Source organism: Myotis nattereri (genome assembly GCF_964212035.1).
Source record: "Myotis nattereri genome assembly, chromosome: 4".
In the NCBI taxonomy this organism is placed as follows: Eukaryota; Metazoa; Chordata; class Mammalia; order Chiroptera; family Vespertilionidae; genus Myotis; species Myotis nattereri.
In genome coordinates, this window is record NC_138079.1 from 66,514,638 (window position 1) to 66,541,820 (window position 27,183).

General features: G+C 44.2%; 1 protein-coding gene across 2 annotated transcripts in view; it reads right to left on the reverse strand.

The window, feature by feature from the left end:
• The window catches only part of MCC (MCC regulator of WNT signaling pathway), a gene marked incomplete at both ends in the record, with an annotated part of 360,779 nt that overhangs the window by 92,446 nt on the left and 241,150 nt on the right, over nucleotides 1–27,183 (reverse strand). For both annotated transcript variants that reach the window (XM_081088810.1, XM_081088811.1), the window contains one exon: nucleotides 5,722–5,835. In XM_081088810.1, the coding sequence (XP_080944936.1) occupies nucleotides 5,722–5,835 (114 nt within the window). The remainder of the gene's footprint in view (nucleotides 1–5,721; nucleotides 5,836–27,183) is intronic.

Here is a 27,183-nt window from a genome sequence, read left to right on the forward strand (position 1 = left end):
AATTTATTTTCCTTTTAAAAAATAAATCTCATTGGTAAGAACTAGTAACAACAGCTGACTTTGCAGGGTTGTAAAGTAGAAAACACAGTCACTTAACTCCATTGTATATTTTCTTTAATTAAAAAATAACCCCTTTCTCAAAAAAAACCCTTATGAAATAAAAGTATTAAAGAAGTTTTAACTCACCAGAGCCCACCACTGGAGAGCTATCTCTCCAGTTGATTTTCTACCACATTTTTATTACTTTTATAATCAAAAGGAAAATATTTGACGTAAAGTTTCTATCTAAGTGAAAACCGCAAAGGACACGGTGGCCCTGCCTGGCTCTGGTCTAGGCTAGTCATTGACCTTGGGTAAGCAAGTTAATTCTCTGAGTAGCCTGTCAAATGTGAACATAGATGATCTTAAGTACAAAGGGTCTTTCCTCCTGGCTCGAACAGTCTATGAATATGAGACACGAGGTTTCAAAACTTCCCACAGGTCATTCTAGAGACTGATGACTGCGGCAGCCTGGTTTTTCAGTCTCTCCAAATTCCCACATCCAAACTGACAGAGCACCTACACAGCACAATCAACCACTTAGAAACAAGGTACCCCCTTGAGCAACAGAACACAAGCAGGTAGAGACAAACCTCCGCCCTCCACAAGACCTGAGTGGTGTCTGTGTGGGCAGAAGCACAGGGAAGGACTAGGATGGCAGGTCTGAGAACTGGAAAAGCCCCAAATAACCAAATCAGCGTACACAGGAAACTGAGCGGGCCCATTGGCGAACAGCGGCCAAACCCAGGAGGGGCTTTTGTCTGAGCCTAGAGTGAGTGAGCAAGGGACCCCCAGTCAGATCTGCAGGGACTAAAGCAGCCGATCGGAAAGGGCTAAAGCAGCTGATCTCTGCGAACTGTCAAGACTGATCCCAGGCTTCCTCTCCAGGAGGAAAAACTGCAGGGAGTGGGTCAAAATGGAACAGAGTGGGGGGTAACAGAGACAAAGGAAAGAACAGACCCAGGTAGAAGTAGGTGAGGGGAACAGAGCCAGGAAGAAGTATCAGAAAGCAAGCTGCCACACTGTGGACTACATGACAACCGAAGACCTAGCTCTATGAACTTAAAAAAAAAAAGCCATCATAAATCCTACCTTCTGAAAGTTCAAGGAAGCTATTTTTTCACATAAAAATGAAACACAAAAGTACTGAGGTCAAATTCCATACAAAGGTTATAAAGAAGGGGAATAAAAGAGCAGAATAACGTCCCTATAAACCATGAAAGCATGCCACAAAATAGATGAGAGGGAGAAAAAGCCCAATATAATAGCTTACTATTTCAAAATAAGTTAAAAGACTTACAGGAAATAAAATGACATAAGACACGAAAGAACGTAATTCAAAATCAGAAAAACTCAGAAGGTATTAGAACACAGAAAAAACAGAAATAAGAAAAAATGCATTTCAGAAATAAAGACTAAACTAGGAGGCACACAAGCGGGAATAAACAACATATAATACCCCAAGAGAAACAGAAGGTGGAGAATAGAAAGAACAAACTAAAAAGAGAGAGATATAAGTCATTTGAAATAGTGACAGATACTGAAGACAGGCAAAGAAAACCTCACACACAAATAATAAGCATCCTTGAAGAATAAAAAATAAAAGGGAACTAAACTAATATTAAACATTAAAATTTTTTAAACAAACCTTACCAGATATTAAAAACATTTATTTTAAAATATAATCAACATAATACACAGCAAACCTGAGAATATCTAACCAGAATGATTAAGATTAAGAACTGCTCTAGTAAAATGACTGGACTTAAATAAAAAGAAATAAAATGCTATGGACATCTAGAATAAGTAAGTGAGGGAAAAGAAAGTTGTATTATTATTAGACTTTGAGAGCAACACTGTCTGCCAAAAGAGAATTAAAAAAACATATTCAAGTAAAGAAAAGATGAGCCAAGGGCTTTCTATTCAGCAAAAATGCCTTTCAAGTATGAAGGGCACCAACACACTATTATTAACAAGCAAGGACTTGGAGAAGATTATTTTAATGAATCCTCTCTGAGGAATCGAAAAGCAGAGGAGTGACATCGACATAAGGACCCTGGTCAACATTAAACATATTGTTGAGGACTGAAAGGGAGGCAGGACAGGCTGTAATGGCCATAGTCAGGAGTGTGGATGTAGTACAATGGCAAAAAATTGGGGATATGTGGAGAGCATAATGACAAAATTTTTTAAAATTCTCTTCAGTAATTATATTTTTATGGGAGTGCTAATATTATCCTGAGCCTGTTTGTATATAATATGGAATAAAACAAATAAGTAATTATGAAATATTCTAATTCAGTCATCCTCTGTAACTTTAAGAATCAGGATTCTCAGTATGAAAAGAAAAAAATAAAGATAAAATACAGAAGAAGCTAAATAAAAGTACTCTGTAGTCTTCTCTGAGTAACTCAGCAAGGTCAATGATTGAGGGCTGGTGTGGGGCCCCCTGATTCTCAATGTAAGAAGTAAGGGTAAAGCAGAACCAAATTAACTTTTACCTTTGGAAAATATGGAAGTTGAATAGGGCAATTCAATTTTTCCCAATTTGAATAGGAGCAATTAGCATAACTCCTATGGTATTTTATCTTAAAATTTATACATACATATACAGATAGATAATTAAATAAATGATTTCCTGTCTGTAAAAGTAATGACCAACCTAGAAGCAATAAGCCCCCTTAGCACTGAGATTGTGGTCTTGAAATACCATTTTTCTTGTGGAAATGAGGGCTACTTGGAGAATGATTTATTCCAAGTTTGGGGCAAAAATGTACTAGGTGAACCTGGAATAACTATTAGGCTCATGTCAAAAAACTCTGAAACCAACTTAAAGAGGTTCTTACTATAATTTGAGTTTCTGCAAGGAAAATAATTATAATGAATTGAAACCCAAATATGTTTAAATCCATAAATTCATAACAATATTTGAAAAAAATAATTAGGCACTTTCAGAAAATCATAGGTAATCAATTCATTATTTTGAAAAATGTTAAATAAATTAAAAGAATGAAGCATTAATTCTGCTCTTTCTCTGTGAACTATATCATTGTTTCAATAAATCATACATGATGGACACTGTCTCTTGAAAGCAGTTAATAACTAAGAAAGAATTAATAACTAAAAAAGAAATGGTCAGAACTAAAATACCATGATTTATAAGTCCTTATGAATCAATGAACTTAGGCATTGAGTGTCAATAGCTGCTAACATTACTGAAAGCAAGACAACCGTTATATGCTGCCCATCTGACTGAGCCTCTGCATCCAACTGCTAATGCAGGAAATACAGGGACAGAGGCACATGTGGACCTGCACTATGAGTGTGCAATCATCAGCATCCAGACTGTGGGGAACTATAGGTCAAGTGGCCAGGCTTTAACAGATTAATTATAAGGCAAACAAAGAATAGAGGAAAAACCTGTAGATGAAGAGATTCAATGAAAACAGTTTTTAAACGGATAAGACTAAACTCTACTATCTATAGACTTTAGTGGAAACTATAAAGAAGCAGAAAATCCTATCTAATAAAAGAGAAACATGGTAATTGGCGTACGACCGCTACCCTTCCCATTGGCTAATCAGGGTGATATGCAAATTAACTGCCAGCCAAGATAGTGGCTGGCAGCCAGGCAGCTTAAACTGAACATGAGGCTTGCTTGCTTCAGTGACAGAGGACTGCAACGTTCCCCGCCTGCCTTGCCGGCCTCTGAGCTTGCAGTTTAAGAAACATTGTAACAAATATAGAAGCTAAACAAAACCCCAGAAACCAGCTTTCAGCCGGCTGGGATCTCAGAGCTGGAGTTGATACAGAGTTTCGATTATAGAACCTAAACAAACCAGATACCTGCTTTCAGCAGCTGAGGCCTCAAGCTGGAGCCAAGCCTCAGAGCTAAAGCTGGCCCAGAATAAAAAAAAAAAAAAAGGAGCAGTTGGGAGCTTCAGTCCCAGCCTAAAAACAGCCCTCAGCCCCTCACCCAGACTGGCCAGGCACCTCAGTGGGGACCTCCACCCTGAAGGGTGTGTGACCAGCTGCAAACAGCCATCATCCCCTCATCCAGGCTGGCCAGGCACCCCAGTGGGGACCCCCACCCTGATCCAGGACACCCTTCAGGGAAAACCAGCCAGCCCCCACCCATGCACCAGGCCTCTATTCTATATAGTAAAATGGTAATATGCCTCCCAGCACCGGGATCAGCAGAGCCGCGAGGGCTCCCGGCACTGGGATCAGTGTGACAGGGGGCAGCGCCCAAACCCCCTGATCACCCTGCGTCTCTGTGTGTGACAGGGGGCGGGGCCACAACCTCCCTATCCGCCCTGCTCTGTTCGTGACAGGGGAAGGTGCCCCAATGCCCTGATCGGCTCTACTCTGTGCCTGATAGGGGGGAGCTCCCCAACCCCCTGATCGGCCCTGCTCTGTGTGTGATGGGGTAGAGCCATAACCTCCCCATCGGCCCTGCCCTGAGTGTGACAGTGGCGGCGCTCCAACCCCCTGATCGGCCCTGCTCTGTGGGTGATAGAGGGCGGTGCCCCAACCCCCTGATCTGCCCTGGTCTGTGTGTGACAGGGGGCGGTGCGCCAACTCCCCTATTGGCCCTACTCTGTGCGTGACAGGGGGGAGCTCCCCAACCCCCTAGTCGGCCCTGCTCTGTGCGTGACAGGGGGTTGCGCCACAACCTCCCCATCAACCCTGCCTTGAGTGTGACAGGGGGCGGTGCCCCAACCCCCCAATTGGCCCTGCTCTGAGCCCGACCAGGGGCTGCACCTAGGGATTGGGCCTGCCCTCTGCTACCCAGGAGCAGGCCTAAGCCAGCAGGTCGTTATCTCCCGAGGGGTCCCAGACTGCGAGAGGGCACAGGCCAGGCTGAGGGACCCTCCCCTCCCCCCCCGAGCGCACAAATTTTTGTGCACTGGGCCTCTAGTCTATAATAATAAAAGGGTAATATGCTAATTAGACTGGACGTCTTCTGGACACATTCTGGATGTCCTTCCTGATAAAGCTGGGGCCCGAGGGAAGCCAGCCCAGGTCCCAGGTGCCTGCTGGCAGCCAGAGGGTGGAAGCCCGAGTCCTGGGTGCGGGGTGGGGGAAAGCTGGTGCTGGCAGCTGGGGGAAGAAAGGCCTACTCTTGCATGAATTTTTGTGCATCAGGCCTCTAATACAATTATAAAAGGTCATGGTAGGAGTCACCTTGGTGGGAGGGAAAGTGGGATTGGATGACTGGCAAGTACTATTTCTTGGCCTGGACAGTGGTCATGAGGATGTTTGCTCATCCTGTATTATAAAAGGCTAATATGCAAATTGAGCAAATAGCGGAACAACCGGTTGCTATGACGTACACTGACCACCAGGGGGCAAACGCTCAATGCAGGAGCTGTCCCCTGGTGGTCAGTGCGCTCCCACAGGGGTAATGCCGCTCAGCTAGAAGCTGGGCTCATGGCTGGCGAGCGCAGCGGAGGTGGTGGAAGCCTCTCTTGCCTCCACGGCAGCGCTAAGCCGGCAGTCAGACATCCCCTGAGTGCTCCCAGACTACGAGAGGGTACAGGTCAGGCTGAGGGACACCCCCCATGTTCACAAATTATATGCACCAGGCCTCTAGTTAAGTTATAATTTGTTTTGTGGGAATGTCTATATCTACATTTTATCTCACAATAAAGAAAGTTGAAAGTCTTTCCAGTCCATTACCTGTGCCTTGGCCAATTTCTTTTCCAGAAGATCCCGTTCCCGCTCTGTTTGCTGCAGACGTTTATTAAGCTCCACTATGTCTCCCTTGAGTGATGCCAGGGCTGCCAAGTGGAGCTGCGGCGACAGAAAGAAAGGAGCACAAGGTTAGAACCTTCAGCAGAAACTCATTTCCTTCCTTTCATTCCCTGTAATTAGTGTGATCATATAAAAATGTTTCACCTCAAACAGGATGCTTTGGGTGCTATTAATCTCAGAGGACAACAGACATAAATCAGATGTCTTATAGGAAGCTGGGTTGTATGATCACCCTAAATGTAACAGGAGAAAACTATTGTATGTAGGCAGTGAGACCTAATTTTGAAAGGCCAAATCAGGATGGAGAGCAAAGCTTCTCATTCTAGGGGCTTTCCCTGAGTTCCTCAGCAAGGATGATATTAAGAGCTGGTGTGGGGCTGCCTGAATTTCAACATGAGAAGGATAAGGCAGAACAGAATTAGCTTCTACCTTCGGAAAAAAATATGAATGTTGAATAGGGCAATTCAAATGTTTGTTGCAATTCAATCACCCACATTGCTGTGTGAACAACAGACAGACCAAAGGGCTGAGTTTTTAAATTTTTTAATTAATTTAATTTTTTCCATCACCATTTATCCCCTCTATGCCCTCTTCTACCTCCACCCGCCCCTTTCTCCCCTGGGGCTGAGTTTTAAGAAAAGAAATGGGAGAGCTCATTTCTTCATATGGTCTCCTCCTACAGTTGCCTGTTAGTTTTTTAGTGGCTCATTCTTCCTCACTGTCCCCCAGCTGGACTAGACTGACCAGGTGCTTTTGCACCAGCAGGTCCTCTCAGAGGAGCAGCAGCCAGACTCTGATAAATTATGCTGTGAACAGACCAACCAAGAATCCATCCAGGCATCTTTCCCTGGCCAATTCTCTCAGGGTGACCGGAGCCGGGGAGAACGCTCTTCACCAGAGGAACAAGTGGCACCACGCACTGACAGGATCTCAAGAGCTCAACTTCCAGGTTCTGCACAGCAAGCTCCAGCTGCACACGCACCTGCCGCACACCTGCCTGCTGGGGCCTCCGGGGCCAGTGGACGGGACTAGCCCTAAGATCCATCCAAAACACGAATCCCGGGGCAATGCCGCCTTTCAACCTTTGCCCTCTGAGTTACCGCTTCTCATCTGTCTTCATCATCCGTTCCAGGTGGAGCTCAGCACATTCCCTAGCTGAGTTCCACATTACATTTGGGTGACTGACTAGAATTAACAAACCCTCCTCTTTAGAATTTTTTTTTTTTTTGTAGCTTCTGCCAAGAGGGACTCAAAGTAAGGAATGAACAAATAAATGTGATCTTTAAAAAATGGACGCAGTACAACAGTACATAGTTCAACTCTGAAGATTTGAATTTCAGGTTTAGAAAAATGCCCTTTTCTGCAACCGGCACCATCTACACTGCATGTTGTTGGCTGGCGGGCTTTGGGGAGGGGGTGGTGGTACGAGGCAGGGAGAAGGAGATACAGGGAGGACACTGGGATTTCAAAACAGTAGTTTATATTAGTCTCTAACAGCAATGAAAGTGACTTCACTTAATTGCATCGGGGCTGCAAACCAACAGATCAATAGCCGACCTGAAATCAGGAATGCTTGAAATTAAAAAAGGAAATGTCAGGCAATCTGGTGGTATTTGCCTTCCTATGGAGGGCTAGGGCCCTCCGAAAAGGTCACTTTGGGTTTCACATACAAGGTTCTGTCTGATGAATTCTCAGCACAAACACCACAGTGTTTCCATTGTACAATCTTTTTGAGGCTGTTTTGCTTCCCATTTGGTAGAGTGGGACACAATCCACTCCCTTAGCAACTGGGGTGACCCTCCTCCTATGAGCTGTCAATCTGAGGATTTTCCTTCAGCGTCAGACACTGTGCCCTTTGCACTATTATGTCAGGTCTTGGGAGAAGGTTCTCCATGTCACGTCTGGCGAGAAGGATAAGCTACACGGAGAGCTGAGATGTTCTTTCAGAAATAAAGGAGTGGGAACGAGGACCTTGACTGTGTCAGCCTGTTTCCTCCCTGACAACATCTCCCCTCCGACTTCTGGGGGACAGGGTTGCCTGAAGGGGCGGGGGGAGAATTAGGGGGAAAAGATGCCAGAGGAGGCTGGGCCAGATGGGGAGACCTAGAGGAGTTATTTCCATCGTAGTGCAGAGCAGAGGGCACCCAGGATGGGTCACTTCCATGGAGGAGAGAGAGCGCTGCTCTCCAGATTGGCAGGAAGATCCACAGGATGAGCATTCGGAGCAAGTCCCTTCACTTCCCTGACGGAAGGGGCCTGTCCGTAAAGTGAGAGTAGGAGAGTCGACCAGTGGTTCTTAACCTTCCTCAGGTCACAGATTCCTTAAGACTCTCATAAATGTGACTGGCCTTTCTCTTACAAAAGAGTATAAATTGGGGGTTCATGCATGTGTCCCACCTAATCATGGCGATAACACACTCTGGAAATATTCATGGATCCCAAATTAAGAAACATCTGGATTTGATGCCAGCTCCATGATCCCGCATTAAGTTTTGCAGACTGTCTCATATGCCCTAACACAGATGTCTGGTGAGGAAAAGGCCCTAGTACTGTACTTGGCATCTCCCACTTCCAACCTGCAGGTGAGTATCTGAAACCCAGGATAACTAGCTTACTCAAGGTCCCAGGGATAGCTTAACATTAGAACCAAGGCCACCAGTGCCCTTTCCTCACTATATGATGTTGTGACAGTAATTTTCAGGGTTTTTCTATGAGAATACAATTTTTACTTTAAATATTTCCCTCTAATTATTAAAAAAAAAGAAAATGTAATAAAAAAATAAACCAGAAAGAAAACATTCTAAAAAGTTTAGTGGTGGCCTCTGGGTAGTTTCAAACTATTTTTGGATACTTAATTCTTTTTAAAAGAGAAAGAGGCTTTTGTATTAAACAAAAGGATTGTGATTGTGTTTTCTGCACATACCAGCTGTATCGGAAAAATTGAAAAGGGTTATTTTCCTTCCTTGCTGCATCTTCCTTCCCACCCACCAGCTTTTCTGATAGAAGGTAAAACTTTAAAAATGAGGTAGAATACACACATGTCCCTAATGTTACTGACAATTACTCAGCAGAAGCCATAACTACAGAGGATGGGAGAGGGGGAAAAGTTTGCTCACAAGTCACAAGACCTGTTGCTTGGAATCGAGCTGACAGGCCCCTCCTTTACCACCTGGTGACTGGACACAGATAAGTAAGTTCCCACCCCAAGGTGTGCTCCCCACTCCCTGTGAATCTCAGTTCAGCAGCTCTCCTGGTCCCACCTTATCAATAACTCGGTAATCAAAAGCTGATTAGCCCTCCCTCCTTTCTGCATCTCATCCGCTCATCCGGCCAGAGCTGGTGGTATCTCTGCAAATTCATAAGCTGGAGAGTGTGGGCGGTGCTACAGGTAGTGTGATGGAACCTGCATAGTGTCAAGATAGGCATTGGAAATGAGTATAAAGTTCTTTCTGGGTAATTTTTAAAAGGAGTGACAGTGGGTTTAAATCTCAGGAAAGATAAATTTACCAAAACTGACAAGATCTATAGTAGGAAAATTACATATATATCATTTGGGGGGTCTTGTTACTTATATTCTGGTTTCTGAAACGGCCTCTAACGAGTTAGAGCTTCAGACATATGAACTATGAAGTACCATTACTTGAAGCTGTTTCACTCACCAAAGAGGAAGAAAATATATTTGGAGTCAGTGCTAGTCTCTCCCAACACATTTCTCTCTTCATGCTCAGGAAGAAGACCTTGATTTTTAGCTGGTTATACTGCAGTTCAGCTACCGTGTCCCAGTTTTCAGCCTCCCTTGCAGTTGGAGCTAGATGTAGACATGTGACAATGCTCTGGCCAATAAGATGTAAGCGGAACATTATGTGGGAGTTCTGGGAAAATATTTTTGAAAGAGGGCCTGCCCCTTTCCTCTTCCTTGCTTGGTATATGCATGTGATGGATGGAGCAGCCATCTTGCTTCATAAAGATGAGGTCACCTTCCAGGGAGCTGAAAGGTGCCCGATTCCCTAACAGTTCTGTAGCGCCACCCTATCCTTTGGAATGTCCAGACGTCTGTAACAGGACATGAGAAACCGACCTCGGTTGTATAGACCAACATTATGTTGAGGTACTCTGGCAAATGAAGTTGACTTAATCCTCATTTATAAAGAATCAGATAAGCCTGGGTTCAAGTCTCATTTATGCCACTTACTGGTGGGTTGTCTTTGGACAGTTTATTTAAGTGCTTTGGTAGAGGGCTGCCATAAAGTCAGATGAGACAGCATCCACAGAGTGAGCAGCGTGGCGACTGGAACCAGGTGAGTGTTCCTCTTTTCCAGCCATGTTTCAAGTCAACAGCCTTCTCAGACTAAGTCCCACCCAAGGAACATTTAGATCATCCTCGGAGGATTCCCACAAAATACCGACTTCTGCGCATGGGCCACGAAGTTTCAATCGCACTGTACGTGCGCACCCGCACGTGGTATTTTGTGGAAGAGCCACACTCAAGGGGCCAAAGAGCCGCATGTGGCTCACGAGCTGCAGTTTGGCGACCACTGCCCTAGGCTGTTTTCAACCCTGCTTCACATTTCCAGGCTCCAAACAACCTGGAAATTGGGCTGCAACCTAACTGTCAAAATGGTCGTTATTTTTGGATGAAACATTACTTGTCTAATATTTCATTGTCCAACTGGCTATTAGGATGAGCTCATTTAGCCTCTGACGGATAGTGTCCAGCTGCCTGGGCCCAGGTGAGAAGCTAGCAGTGCCTTTTTGATGGCCTCTCCCGTCGGCTCCTTTTGGGCCAAGAGCACAGGTGTCTTTCCTGTTACACATTAGCCATGAGACAAATGGCGTCACACTTCTTAAGCTGCCCTTTTAAGCCAGCAGCTCAAGGACTCTGGTGAGCCCCCAAGAGCACCACTGTGTAGTGTCGGTGATAATGTGCTCCTCCATCTTACTCCACTAGCAATAAAAACAGCAAACACGTGCTGGCACCGTCCTGTTTACCTGGTACTCTCCCGTGCATCACCCCATTGGACCTTCACCTTTAACCCACAGCTCTGTGACCTGCAGGGAAGCTATGAATCCCAGTTCGCTGAGGCACAAGTCCTTTCCCCCAGGATCACCACTGATGAACAGGACCCAGGACCGGAATCTAGGCTGTCAAACTCCAAGTCCACTAGTTTGCTCATCTTTCTGAGGCTTTGATCCGCTCTTTAACAGCACCGCCTTCAGTGGGACCCATGGCTTCCACAGCCACACCTGAGACAGAGGAGTGAGTTCATCCCCAGAGTCTCCACAGGCACCAGGTGTGATGGCTGAGCCAGCCTCCCCGCTTTGTTGGCAGGCAAGCTCACCCAGGGCAAGGGGTGCTTGCTCTCTTTCTTTCTCCTTTACCTGACCTGGCTCCTTGAATGGCACTCCTGTAAGTCATGCCATTCTCTGTCAGGGAGCCTCTGTTTCCTCCCCACCAAGCCATTACCACCCTGTCCTGAATGAGCCACCTGCCCTCCAGGCACAAGGGATGCACAATTTTGCTTATGCTTGAGTGGTGACAACGGGCAGTGCCAACTTCTTTCACCACATGAACTGTCCTCTTTGTTAAAGGGGAAGAAACAAATGCAACTAAACTTTACCAAACACATGCTCTCGGCAGGTTCTCCACTAGGTGCTTCCTACTCTTTACCGAATTCGATCAGCTGAAGAGCCCTGCAGAAGACAGGCAGTGTCAAAACCCGATGCCAGCCTCTCGGAATATTTTGAGAATTCTAGTCAACTCCATAGTAATAATAAGAATCATAACATTAATAGTGACCACTGGCTTAATGTTTAATGGGTACCAGGCGCTTGGGCTCAGCACATTTCATGCAGTGTCTCATTTAATCCTCACCACAATGCTGTGAGATAGGTATTATTCCCCCTGACAAATGAGGAAACCAAGGCCCAGAGGACGGACAGAAAATCAGCCCAAGGGCAGGAAACTAATAAACAGTAGAATAAATATTAATACACCCATACTCCGTGCTCTAATCTCTGCTGTGTGCTCACGAACACTTCCAACTCAACATGCCACAGCTCTCCCTTGCTTGTGGGATGTGTGTGAGGGCATGTACATGGGAGGGATGGAGGATGTGGGGTGGGAGGTCAGCTGTGGGCACTGGCAGGGGTGGGGAAAAGCAGGGCACAGCGGGAGGGAGCAGGGAGAGCCTCTCGGAGCAGTGATGACGCTGGGGGTTGGCGGTCAGCTCAGCTCAGTGTGTACTTGGGAAGTTCTCTTTCACTTCCTGTGCTTTTTCATCCTTTTGAGAAGGGTTCCTACCCAATGGCCCCACCCTGAGATCTGTGCTTGGGGCTTTGCATACTTTCTTTGCCCACAGGCCCCAGAAAGGATCTGTGGAAGCTCACCACACGAGGAAGCTTCGCTGTGTGGAACTGATCGAAGTTCTTTCCCTTGGAACTGAAAGCACACGACAATCTTACACAATGTTATCAGCGCAGAAGAAATCTGATAATGTCTAGTCCACTTCCCTCGCTATAAAGACATGAAACAGACACAGAGAAACAAAGCCTATCAAATTCCGATTTCCTCCTGCCCTGTCCAGAGGCTTCCACTCTCCCATATGGCACCCGGGAGCTCCCGGGGAGTGAAAAACTGTATACATCCAGCCCTGTCCTTGGAAATAGCAACAGACATCTGCACACGAGAAAACAGCCTCATTCAGCTTCCTCTCCGAGACTCCCTCCAGCCCAGCGCTCTCATTCAGACACATAAGAACAAAATCCCTGGCAAAAGGGGAGCGGTCCCTGCCAGATGGACACAACCAGGCCTGTCCAGCGGCTTCCAGGACTGGACATTCCTATTTGCTGCCAGAAGTCCTGCTGGGGCACCTGCTGGGTAGTATTTCAAGAAAGGCTGCTCATAACCTTGAAACCTGAAACTCATTAAATATCATCTACAAGATTGTTCACTGCACGCAAATCACTTTTTGCAGCTCTAGACCAACTCAGAAAACAGCAGCTTTTGTCTTTTCCTTTGCCAGTAATTTCAGTGAGAGATCAGTTCTCTGATTTACTTTGTAAACCTCCATAAGTTCAGTTGTTGAAAACAGCATTCTAGGGTTCCTTCAATATGGATGGGGTCCATTAGAGAAAAATGGGTATCTGCAAGGGGGCTGATATGGGTGATGGTGCCAACTCACAAAGCAGCCACACCACCAGCCCTAGGACTTGCCTGAAGCAACTCTTTGTCTCAAATAAATGGCTGTGAGATGACTCCCACGGAGGGAGGTGACTCTCAAGGATGGGAGGTCACCAAGGCTGGCCGTTGTGGGATTTGCAGATAACCCTGAATCCCACCCCATCGGCAAACATATGCTCCTCGAAAAATAAGTCTGGCTCAATGGTTGAGAGTCGACCTATGAACTAGGAGGCCATGGTTCAATTCCCAGTCAGGGCACAATCCTGGGTTGCGGGCTCAATCCCCAGTAGGGGGTATGCGGGAGGCAGCTGATCAGTGATTCTCTCTCATCACTGATGTTTCTTTCTCTCTCTCTCTCTCTCTCTCTCTCTCTCTCTCTCTCTCTCTCTCTCTCTCTGTCTCTCTCTCTCTCTCCCCCCCCCCTTCCTGTCTGAAATCAATTTAAAAAAATGTATATATTAAAAAATAAAATAAATCACATAATTTTCCTGGAAATAATAATAGCTAGCATGTGAGTGTTTACTATGTGCTAGCTGCTATACGAAGCATGTAACACTCTCTCAATTATTATTCACATTGCCTTATGAACTGGTTACTATTCAACCCCAATTTAAAGAGGTAGGAATTGAGGCTTAGAAGTTCAGTAAACTGTCCAACTAGTAAGTGGCAGAGCTAGAACGAAAGCCCGGGTATGTCTAACCCCTGAGCCGGTTCATTCACTATGCCTCATGCTTTGCAACAGAATATCATAGCACTTCCCAGATCCTTGCAGATACCTGTGAAACCGTTGAGAAGATTAGGTCTCAGAGGTTCCTTTTATAAGAGGGAAAAGCAGAAATGCAAAATTAGCATGGGGGAAAATGGTATTATTTAAAACTTCCAATATTTTGAGAAATAAAAGACCATTCAGCTGCTCTCAGATCCAGGAAGGAATCAAAGAAAAACTAATCTCCAGCTATTTACATAACCTATGAGTGAAAGTTAAAGAGGAAAATATTGCAGTGGAGGTGAAAAAGCCCTTAAATTTTGCTAATTAAACTACCTGGGAGGAAAGCTCACTTTAGTTAATAGATCTTAAAAAAATAAAAAAATAAAAAAATCCAAACAGTAGCATATTATATATATTTTAAATGTTACTATACAAATATTATAATACAAGAGTTGCTAGTAGGAATAAATAACTTGGTATTTTCCACTAACAAATAACTTCATACTTCTGATGGTGTTATTTCCAAAGGAAACCAGAATTACAGGTGTATACAAGGTTATTTGTAAAGGAACCCAGGCAAAATAAAGACACTGCAATAAGCCAGCAGCCTCCACTGACATTTCAAGGTGGGCTGCATCCTAATGACACATCATGAAGGAGATGAAGATGTAACAATTAAATCCGGCTAATCAGAGGACATGAATATTTCAGCGTGCTCTAACTACTGATGTGATCCCTGAGGCAGAAACTCCCACAGAGAATTATATGAACAGGAGTAAAGAGTTCCTGACAAGGCCTGCATTGTTCATAAATTTTTATATTGATCCAATTCAGCACGTATTGAATTCCTCATTCCAGAGAAACAAAGTACCTTTAATGGTGAAATAGTCAATAAACTCCACAGATTAGGAAAGGCCTAGTATTTTACAGCAACAGTTTTGAAAAGACTCCTCCTGCTGCCCTTTTTTTTTTTTTTTTTTTTTACTGAATTGAGGACAGTGTTTTTTCTTTGGGAAAATGACTGAAGATTTAGATTTGAGTATGTGTGTATACATGTATATACAGATACATACATATATAAATTTACATGTATTAATATATACATATAAACTTTATATAAAAACTCAAGGCACACACGTTCAGACTTTTCGTGAGAGCACAGGATACAGCCAAGTTGTTGCTGATTTGAGACACTCAGTACGGTCGTTAAATGCACTGTCAACTTTTAAAAGATACTTTAACACGCACTATTTCATTTAAAGAAAGCCACTTTAAGTGCTTGATGCCATAAACAAGCTCCCATTTCAGTGAGGGCACAGGCAGGCTGGGCTTCTCCGTCCTCCACCAGGGCTGTGACGGATGGGCCACTTGCTGGTGCATGGCGTCCGAAGCACCCGGAAAGGGCGGGGGGGACACATTTCAAGTCTGCTCAGCGTTCTCTCCCATCAGAGCCCTGCTGGCTGCTTCAGAGGACAGTGTGTTTAAATAGAGTGAACGATCTGATCCTTCTCTCCTTTCCAAACCACCTGAACCAGCCACTACTGATCCAAGCAGGACCATCTTCCCAGAAAAGGGAGAGACGGGGAGAGGGGCTGCAGGGAGAGGAACACTGGGGGGATTCCTTAGGTAAGGACATAGGTGTTATCACTATCACAAAAACAGAAACACAAGCCCCAGTCCCGAGGATCGGTTTAGCCTCAGTGATGCTGTTAAAAACGTTCCCAGCCTCAGCCGACTTCCCTTGTGGTACGGGAACAATAACCGTACAGAGAGGTGAAGATTAAATGAACACACGGCAGGTAAGTCACTTCACCACCAGGCTGCCTGGCAGAACGTCGGCCACCAGGCCACTACCATCCTCATTATGATGAGCACCAAGCCGTGCTTTGTGCTTGATAAAAAGTGTCAAGGTAAATACACTGGGCCTTGAAGGAGTGATGGGTTACTATGCTCTCTCCTTGTTTACAGAAACCTTGATTAAGCAATCAGGCTGACTCATCACACGGAGGGCGGATCACACTCATCACAGTAATCTACTCTTTGCCTTTCAACATGTGCAGTTGAGTCAGCTGCTCCCTGCCTGCACCCTGGCCGGGCCTGCAGGTAAGCAGGCAAACGCATTCATCCTAAACGGCCTAGAAACTGCAGATGCCTCAGACCCGGTCTGTAACCCCATCCCCAGCTCACATATCGTGAGGTAAGAGAGGATCAAGAACCAAGTGGGACATGGTCAGTGATCCCAAAATCAGTTATCATAAGAATGTATCTAAATGGTAAAGCTTACTATAAGCAAGGATCTGCACAAAGATTTGTTCATAATAAAAAAATGATTAGTCGGGCAAATTGCACGATATGCATAATACACCATGTTGTCAACAAAAGAGAGAACTATATATAACAGCTTAACATAGGAATCATAATTTCCCATATGAATACTCACTCCTCCCTCAATTCATTCAGGTTGCCTTCCCGTCATCTCCACCAACCACCTGGAACAAGTTTTCCTTACCTGCAACCCCCCTTCTCTACCCTTTTACTCTTTATTTTTTATAACACTTATTACTACTTGACAATATATTATACAGGTTTCTGGTTGATTCATTCCCCCATGAGACTCCGAGTTCCAAGAAGGCAGGCATGTCAAGAAACTGGGAAAATAGCCAACGAACAAGATGAACTGTGCCTGGCACATGGTCGAACTTCAGACACTATTTGTGGAATGGATAAATTTAGAAAATTAGAAAATTCAGATAAAAGAACTTACATTATCCTTACCCCACCATCTAGAGATCCCATCACTAGCAAATATGTCAGACATTTTTCTAATGTAAATATACTTAACATAGCATATGTGAAACAATATGTTTAATATAGTACTCTCTTCTATACTGCAAACTCACCAAATAGTTCACTGTATCATTAGCATCCCCTCTAAGTTGTCAAATCTTGACAATGGTCCGGCAAGGAAGCCAATGTCCCTTTTGATGAGAGCTACCTAGAGCCAGGCACGACCTGCCGTGAATGCTGGCAGCACACTTCCTGTGTGACAGGGGCCACGCAATCGCCTCCCATGGGTTTTCACTGGATTCTCACAAATCGAGATAGGCACTATTATTACCTCATTTCGCAGATAAAGAAACTGAGGCAGAGTAAGTTTTTCTAGGATCTGAAACCCCAAACTCGCAATCTGACCCATCCCATTCGCCGTCTCCGCATCTCCTTTACTGTGGGTATCCGGGGTCACGCATTTGCAGATCACAGAGCTGGTGTGGGCCAAGGGAGGGAATCGGAGAAGCTAAGATTGCAGATTTGGATGCCGCCCAGCACCAGATGGTTTATAGCACACAGCTCACATGGGAGAAGCCACCGGTATCCGAAGGGAGTTTCAGCGAGACCCCCTGTGCGCTGGAGGGCAGAAGCTTCGGCAGGTGAAGGGCAAGAGGAGCTCTGTGGCCAAACAGACCCACAGAGACCCCGGTCCTGCAAGCGAGCCATCCGCTCCCCAAAGCGGGTGTGCCCTGTCCCCCCCGGCCAGCACCAGCCTGGCCAGGGCCGGGTGAGACTTCACAGTCCCCTGCCAAATCACAAACAAGTCAGAACAGCGATGAAAGCTGTAACACAAGCCGGTGGCCACAGACTAGAACGAAACACTGCCGCTGAGGCCAGCCTGACAGCATTCCGGCTCTTTCCTGCGAGGAGCCGCGTCTCCCTCCGGGCTTCCTGCCACTTTGCCTCTAGAAACCACAACACAGTGTAACTCAGGTGCCTAACAACTCAGCATTATTTCAACGAACAGAGCCCCCTTCCCCCTTTCCCTCTAAGGAACACTTTTTATCACAGATGCCTTGACAATTTTCTCCCGTATAAGGTGATTTATTCCCTTTTCCTGCCCCCTCCATCTCACAGGCTAATTCTGAAATTAATTCTGAAATTAATGAAGTATGGTGTGTGTGTGTGTGTGTGTGTGTGTGTGTGTGTGTGATGGCAGAACTAACTAACCCTAAAAGGGGAGCTGCAGACAACACGAGGTCTCCACCTGCGGCTGCCGTGGACTCTTCTCTAACACCCGCCTCCCTTGGTGGGAAGCCGCAGGAGGGGTAAAGAGGAGGCCGCACCGGTGGGCTGAGGCGAGAAATGTTCCCTGGGTGCATGTTTGATCATCTTCCAGCCCATACGTGTGGCTCCCAACAAACACACGCGTGGTCCCAGACAGGGCTCAGTGCTGCGTGTTGCTCGGGCAGGTGGGGAGCTTTGGGGCAATCACCAACGGCAGTGGATATGGCACTGCTCCCTTCCCACGATACGGGAAGGTTCATGTGCAAATTAAATTGCTCCTGGGCTTATAAGGGCGGGCAGAGCTGCACATCTTCCCAAGCCCACAAAGCCAGGCCTCATCCTTAGTTCAAACATAACACAGCAAGAGAGGTGACATCTAATCCTCGAGTCCCTTGCAATGCCCACCTCCGCCCCAACACCCCTTTTCTCTACCTCCTTGCAGACACACCACTGGAATGCAAACAGAAAAATTCCCTAAAGCCGCCTTATTTTGTTTCCTGAAAGCAGAAAGGCAGGGAGCAGAAAATGTCTTAAAGATTTCTGTCAAAGAATAAACCATTTCCGACATAAAGATGTCAAAGGAAAGCCTAAATCCAGCAGCAACTAGAAATACTGCAGTTTCAACAATACAAAAACCCAAATTCCCCCAAACTATTAAAGCTAAGCTTCACTGCTAAAGAAGTGCTCCTGTCAATCACTAGGCATAGAAGCAAATACAGAGGCAGAAAACAGCGGCATTCAGATGGTTTCCGTAGAGGCCGAGCGAGTTGCCCTGTGAGGTCAAAACCCTGAAATGCTAATGATGAAACAGTGCTGGTGATATTATAGTTCAAATGCAAGTGCCATTCTGAGATGGATTAGCAGGATTATGAGATCCAAAGACTCTGTGAGATAGTCTTCCCATCCATTTCAATCCAGAGCATCGTTTATCAAAAAGATTGAGCTTCTTTCTGGGCTCCCAGAAAAATATCACAGAAGTGGAATGGGATCACCTCGCTCTGAGGTGGGAAGTGAATTAGCGGCAGCTGACAGGCACATGATGTGCTCTCACACGGAGGGCAGTGTGCACAGCCCCGGTCCACGGGCTGGCGCTGCAGGAGGGGGATTCAGGTTTGCTGTACCCGTCACCCCTGACAGTGATGCTTGTTAGGTCTTAGAAGGTGCAGCGCAGGCTGTGGGATTCCCCTCTGGAAGGCCTTTCATGACAGGGACGAGTCTCCTCTCTCTGGGATAATGTGGGTGCAGCCCTGCCTGAGTATTTAGCCTATGGCCTCTCAGAATCATTCCAGCCTGATGATTCTCTCATTTTACACCAACAGATGCACTGGAGCAGAAAAGGTGAGTCAACCCCCAGAGTGGTTATGGGGCGAAGAAAAGCAGAGGTTATGTCAAGGGAAGCACGGGCACCTCAAAGTAAACTTTTGCTTATTTGTTTTCTGTTTTGTTCTTAAACCCTGGCAATAGCGGTTCCTATAACAGAGTAACACTGACAGGAGTGCAGGATTTGCGCACTTCATTCCCTGCCGCCCTATGTATGGCCTGAGCCATGGCATTCACACGCCCGCTGGGCGAGAGCCACTCAGAAAATGATTGTAACAGAACTGGACACTTACTTAAAGTGACTGCAACATAAAGGAGTGGTTCCTCTCCCAAATAATAGGCTAGAGCAGTGATTTCCAACCTTTTTCAATTCATAGCACACAAAAGACTAATTACTAAAATTCTGACAAAAAAAAAGGGAGGCATACTTTTGATTTATTCACACTGGACGGCTATTGTGTTGTCTGTTGTCATTTTTAAATTTTTATTTGACAACCTAAGGGAAAAGAGGCCAGTGCCCGTGAGTAGATATTTTGTCAGGTATTGCATGTTTTAAACATTCGTGAGGCACAGCAGTTGAAAATCGCTGGGCCGGACTGCGAAAGGTAAAGATCTGTTCCATTGGCAGTAGAACAGATCTAAACTCTCTTTGAAATAGTCTTTCCAGGGGCTGAGAAATCTGATCTACAACTATCAACTTGCTCTTTCAATTGCCATCTTAAAAGAAATCAAAATTATTCAAAATTTGCCAACTGTCTCAAAATTTTAAAAATTAAAAATGTATCCTACCTCATTCCAGATACTATATTCTGTTGGGCAATGGATTTATGTTCACGAAGAAAAAGTGGAAACATATTGTATAATTTCCTGGGGAAAACACAGAGCCTGAGAGTATCCTTGTAGGTAAAGCCACAAGGTTATGCTGAACTTTTTTTAGTCATTTCACATAACTAACGCAATATTAACCACGGCATGTCACAGCAAGACTAGTGGAGCTTATACACTATTCATCTTGCATCAATATGGCAACCAGAGAGCCGTAAGGAATTGATAACTGAAATGTGGAGTGTTAAAATTTTGCTGAAAATGTGTTTTTTCCTAATAAGCTCCAGATGTTAAGAGTACCTTCATATCCATTTAGCCCAGTGCTTACATGATCTGTTCTTTGAAACCTGAAAAAATATACTTGCATTTCTTTCTCCCACTGCATTTTATGGACGAAAGTACAGTTATTGACATTCTTTTTACAAACTTTAAAAAAAGATTAGCTCTGCCCCATAAGTCAAATGATTTCCATAGAGGTAGGTTAATAGAGTATACAGAATGATAAATTTATGCTATGAAAGATGATAATATGAAGCAGAACTCCCCTATGGTGAGTTCAAATTCCAGAATATGCCATATGCACAAAACTTGCAGTTTATGGAATCCTGAATCTCCAAATTTGAATAGCAGGTGCAGGCCAGGCAACCCATGCTTTTGTGCTGTCTTTATGCTTTTATTAAGCCCACCTGGTGGGTGGCGGTGGCAGAAAAGAGGGCAAATAGATTGGTGGGTGAGTGGAGTTGGGGAAGCAGGCAGGGCAAAAGACTCGTAGCAAGGTTAATTCCATGGACTGCATTTTGCCCCTTACAGTCTGTAGTGCAAAGAGCCCCTGGATTCGGGCTAGATCAGCAGCAACATCTTAGGCAGGCTTCAGCCCATTATATCCACGACTGCTCCTGTAGGCATTCAGTAGAAGCAACCAATTGGTGTAAAGACTGTTGGCTAAGCAGGCAGAGCTTTAAGACAAGCCCCTCCTGCCTCCTCCTTCCCAGAGCATCTGCCTGCATAGAAATATTGGAAGCGCCACTGTCCCAGATGCCTGCCCTTTGACCTGGGGAGAGGGGAAGAGGAGACAATGACCTGCATCACTCTTACTGTGTTGTGGCTAAGAAGGGAAGAGGAAAAAAATCAAAGGTAGGAGGAAAGGGGAAATAGAATGGGTAGGCCGTATGCATGGAGGCAGCCATTAATTCTGAAGGAAGCCAAGAAACCCAGAAGGAAAATAAAGAGAAGATAATTAAATTAGCATTATAGGTCATTTCTGTACCTAAATGTGTCAAAGCCTCCACCTTGCATCCTCTCCTGTAATGATATCCCCACTCCCTCCCAACCCAGCACTGTCAGGAGCACTCAAGCTGAGATAATTGGGCGGAGCTGAGCTGTGGCATGAGAAATAGCTGGAGGCTGTTCTGGCAAAAGAATGCCCTTTTCAGACTCAGTCAAACTGCTCAGGTACAGAGCAAAGGGGGTAATGTTCAAGTTCAGAAACTCATTGCTGGTCACCTTCTGGCCACGGGGAGACACAAGGGTGGTTTCTTAAAATGCATCGACTTGCCCTCTTCCCCGTGACAGGTCACCTTTTGAACTGGGGTGGGATGACCTGGAAAGAAAATAGAAAGCTCTGCCGCCAGGCGCTGCTGTGAGAGTGGGGAACAATCAGAGGACTGTCTTGAAAACAAAATGCCTCGTAATAGTAGCTATTCAAGCAGCAAGAGGCAATTCAGAAAAGGGCACTGCTTGGAAGATCAGCATAAATGATATGTTTTTATTCCGCTCCAGCATTTATGCATTGCCCAACTTCACTTCGGTTAAGTAAAGTACCTTCTTCTGGGCACGGTGAGTACATGATACCTCAGCCATAACTACTATGTAGAATTAGATGGATCCCCCACGTTTCAACTCCAATGTAAAATTCTTAGGATTTTTAATAAGGTGCACAAGTGGCTTTATTATTATTTTTTAAAGGACAAGATCATCAGTAGGTCCGGTGTTCATGGAGAGAAAGTAACGAATGTGTCTATATTAAAGTTTTTTCTTTCTTCCCAGCAATTACTTCTTTCAAACAAGGGCAAGTAGAGCCGTAGGATGTATCTAGTTCCATTATTTCTTTTATCCTTTTCTTCAATGGACTTCATTTCTACTTTGTGGCAGAAACAAACATCCTTTTCTTGTAGAACTGGGCAATACCCCCTTTCCCATCTCCCGGGCAAGAAGCCACATTTCTGAAAATTTCTGACAAACCACCACCACAGGAATGATGGGAAGCTCGGCTGCTTGTGTGTGTGTGCCTGTAATGAAAGTACCTCAGGGCCCAATCTCTGCATGCCCCCACCCACTCCTGCTGCTTTATCTGTTCTGTGGAAGTTAATATCTACCCTATTCACTTTCCAGGGATACTGGGGAGATGGGGAAATGTTTATGTAAGTGCCGCATGTTACAAGCACTATAAACATGCTATTTTCAATACATGATAACAGTTCAAGGTGGTACTTAATGACTTTTACAGCTCCCCTTACTTGAGTCCTTAAAATTGTGTGTTAATCTCTAACACACTTTATAAAGTTTGACAAAAAGTCACATTGCGTTCTCTTTGCTAATGGGGCCAACAATGCAGGATGAGCAAGTACCTCTGAGTGTTGTGCTCCCACACAGAAGCCCTGAGGAGCTGATCTTTAAGGACAAGACTTGAAATTGGGGGGTTAGGACCCACATATTGCCAGGTCACTCTCAATATCTTTATACTAGTGAGAGTCTCAGAAAGTAAAGAGTGAATGTTTGGCTCCCAGTATCAGGATTTCTGCAACCTGAACGCATCCTGAACTGAGACTCCTCCCAAGTGCTGGGGATGAGTGTCTCAAGCTTTGGTTTCAAACATGCTGGATGCTCTTGTGAACCGTTTCTGTTTTCCAGGGGTGTTTGACCATGACCTCATCAAATCACAGAACAGGAACTCCTGGAAGCTCACTCAGATGGTCTTCAACACAAAACCTCTAACTCACAACTGCGCATGTCAACAAGGAAGTTCCTGAGACAGGTTCTTCAGAGCATAACTGCAGCAGGGCACAAGATAACTTCCCATCACACAGGGGACCGTTTTCATGACTCTAAGGACTAAAGAAGAAGCACAGAATACAGAGCTGTCCCGTCACTCTGGAACCCATTAGCCCACATTTCTGCCCCCAGTATACTAAGCTTCATTCTGGCAATCAGCTGACAAGGGCAAAAATGCACAGAGAAGCAACAGGTGCAAACCCAATTAACCCAGAAAACATAGTTGGTGGCTCTGTGTTCCATATCATTTCACAGTGATTACTGGGCAACCTCCATGGAAAAAAGCAGCTACGGCGAAGGAATTCTCCAGAAAGTGTGGGGATTCGAGGCACAGAGAGCTTCAGAGATGTCTGCTTGTCACACCAGGAAGCCCAGACACTGTTCTAAGAAGCCTCACCGAACAAAGGCTCTCTCCCTTCCCTGCCCCTATGACCCGCCTCCCATCAGCTGAACTTCTTAATCTAGAAAAAGTAAAATGGAAAGCCATCCAAATGCTGGTTGACCACCTTCAGGCACTGTGGGAGCCTTGGGAAAGAAAAGAATAATTGCTTAGGAAAGGGATTCTGTATGAGGACACATAGGACACTTCTCTCCACAAAAGGAGTGGAAGACAACAGAGACACATACACGTGGACAGTCCATACCACATGAACATACTTCAACTCAAAAAATCCAGGTACCTGGCTTAATACTGATGACCAAGTGCCACTTAAAAATGAGACAGAATTCAGAGCTGGCTGGCCCAGCTTCTGTCCAGGTGACCACAAAACCGCCAGAGTCAACATCTCAGGAGTCAAAAATTGCCTCTTTAAAGTTATTTCACAGTCTGGGTAAGGTTTTGGAGGTTATTGCACTACTTAGCTTCTTCGGCAATTCATCTAGATATGGAATATGCTTCATTTTCTCTCACACAGTATGTGGTCAGCTACTTCCTACAGCTTTATCACAGAAATATTTACTTCCCATGTACATCTCTTCCCCTTCTAAGTAACCTTATTTGAATAAAAAGGGGAAGGGGTGTCCTGGTCAATGTGGCTCAGTGGTAGAGTGTCAGCCGGGGCACAGAAAGGTTGCAGGTTCGATTACTGGTCAAGGGCACATACCTGGGTTGCAGGTTTGTCCTGAGTTCAGGAGGCAACCAACTGATGTGTCTCTCTCACACTGATGTTCTTCTCTTTCCCCCTCCCACTCTCTAAAAAAAGGGGGGGGGGCAAATATAAGATTTTGCTCTTTCCCCACACCTTTTAAATATTGACAAAACCAGGCTACAAGACAGGCCATCTGTCCATCTTAATATAATTACCTATATACTGGATGTACCATAATTTAACCAACAACTAATTACTGGATATGTTACCAGTTTTCTTTGTTGTATGATGCTGCAATGAAGAACAATAGGAAAAATTCCTGAAAATGGAATTATTTGACTAAAGCTTCTGAGAGATTGCCTCCCCACCCCCATAAACTATTGTAGCATATACTTCTGCCAGCCATATCTGTTTTGCTTTATGCTCAACAACTATAGATATATCATTTAAATATTTTTTGCCCATATGGTTCCAAGATGACTTTTAGTTTTCATTTCCTTGATTATTTAAGGTTAATTTTTTTTCATAAATCTATTGGACATGTGACTTTATTTTTAAATCGTCTGTTCATGTTCTTTGCCCATTTTGACAGGATGCTGACTTCTTAGTGTTTGATGTGTATTACAGATATTAACCTTTCCCCATATGTACTGCAAATATTCTTTCCCAGTTGGCTGTTCACTTTTTAATTTATATAGTGTTTCCTGACATCAATGCTTTATATTCTCATGTTGTCTCAATAAATATTTTCCTTTATAGATCTTTCCCTCTGGCTTCTTGTTTAAAAAGTCCTTCTCCACTCAGATCAGATAGTTACCTACATTTCCTTCATTGTGATTTTAAAGAATGTAGTCATCTTAATCTTTACTTATCTGGAATTTCATTGCATAGGTAAATTACAAATCTAAGTTTGTTGTTTTTATTTAGTATTATCCTATTACTACTGAATAATTAAACCCTTTCTACTGTTCTTATATGTAGCCATTACCATGTTGCTAAATCCTTTTTTTATTATTATTAATTATAGAATTAGAATGTTTAATGTTGCATTAGTATAAAATCTCCCCTTTGCTTTTTCAAAAATATTTAATCTATTTGTTCATTGATAAACATAGAATTATGAAGATTAAAAAAAAATCTCATAGGGTTTTGGGTAGAACAATATATATTTTTTCTTTTTTTTCCCAGGAATGTTATGCTACAAACCATTCTTAGTGCCTACTGTTCTGAGCACTGAGTGCAGAAATAGCCACTTCCTCTGTGCCCTGACGTCACAGGTGAAGCATGGCAGCTGTGTCTGTGGTGCTAGTAGGTCCAGCACCTGCAGGGCAGCGGTTAGAACAATATTAAACTTCCACTCTCCCTCATGTGTAAGACTGGATCCCATAAAATAACATGGACATTCCATGTAATCAATTGTAATGTTCTTGGTAGATCTCCTTAACCTAGACTCAATTCCTTAAGGACAAACACCATGTCTATTTGGCTCCTCCATCTATTAGATTCCTAACAGCCAGCATAGTGGAAGAACATGTATAATTACCGAATGAATTAAATCCAAGTGACCCTAAATATCTAACTCAGTGTCTGTAACTCAAAATAGCTAACATAGCATTGTAACTCTGCCCTTGGTGTGTATAAACTGAGCAAAGGTATACAGTGGATTTACAGGCTATCGCACCCAACTATGACCAATGGCATAACCAACTTCAAAGATGGAGACCTTCCTTACTGCAATACCAAAACAAAGGGCAAGAGGAAGTGGAAAATCACACTGGGGTAGATTAATATGAACTAAAATGATCAGATTAGGAATTCATGCTTGAGAACTACAGAAACTTACTAGATTGAGGTCCTTTTACATCATTGCCATGGAGGAGTACAGAGGTCAGCAAACTACTTTCAAAAATCCCCAGACCCACCCGGCCAGGTGGCTCAGTTGGTTGAGTGTTGCCCCATACACCAAAAAAGTTGTGGGTTCAATTCCAAGTCTGGGCACATACTTAGGTTGCAAGTTCAATTCCTGGTCCAGGAGGGAAAAGATCAACGTTTCTCTCTCACATCAATGTTTCTCTCTTTTTATCTCCTTTCCTCTCTCTCCAAAATCAATAAAAGAAATATCCTTGGGTGAGGATTAAAAAAAAAAAATCCTAGATCCAGTCAGTACTCAGAGAGATTTAGGTTAAAGAGCAATGGCCCAGGACAGGGCTGGGTAGCGAGAGAGCATCGTGAGTCAAAATTATGGCCTGAATCAGTGTTCCTGACTAGTCTTCTTTCCAACACCTTGCTAAAGGGACTCAGTTAGTAAAAATCAATCTGCTGGTGGAACCTGGAAGCGAAGAGGTGAAGCATGTCCCGACTTCTGGTAAGGACCACCTCCTTTATTTATGACACCTAGGGAGCACCTCTTTTGATCTAACAATTTACAAGTTTTAAGATATATTTACAAAGATATTTGTTGTAGCATTATAATCATGACAAAAAGTGAACAAAACAATTGAAACACCTATCTACAGGGGGAGGAAATGGATAAACTGTGGCATATCCACATTTTGCAGCTGTGAAAAAGAATAACACCTGTTGGACATATTAGCAAGAAAACCATATTATATTAAGTTTAAAAACGAGTTAATATTAGGATGTAGGTAGTCTGAATTATTTTTATAAAAATATTTACCCCATATCTGAATATTTGTGTACTGTACATAAGCATTGATGGATATTAAAGAATAAACACCAATTTTCGACATAGGTTAAGTAGGGAGACCTGACTTGGCTTTTCCAGGGTACACTTCCATGTCAGCTTGTGACAATGGGCATGCACAGTTTCTGTTCTTGAAAGGAGAGGCTAACAACTTCTTGAAAATAAACAGATGTGTCAACAAATTTTGGGGGGGAAAAGGGATATTAACAATGCAAATGTAAAATTATCTCAGAATGATCAGAAGTAGAACAAACAAAATAATGAGCCTCATTAGAACATACTTGAGACAGTCAAACTTTGATGACTCAAAGCTGGAAAGAGGTACTACAATTAGTTTTCCTTTGATTTCAGGGACTTATTTATTCTGCTTATCTCAACACAGAGCTAACAGACCAAATGGTTTTGAAAGGTCCTAAACAGTTCTCAACATTTGGGCATATTCCAGGAAAACTAA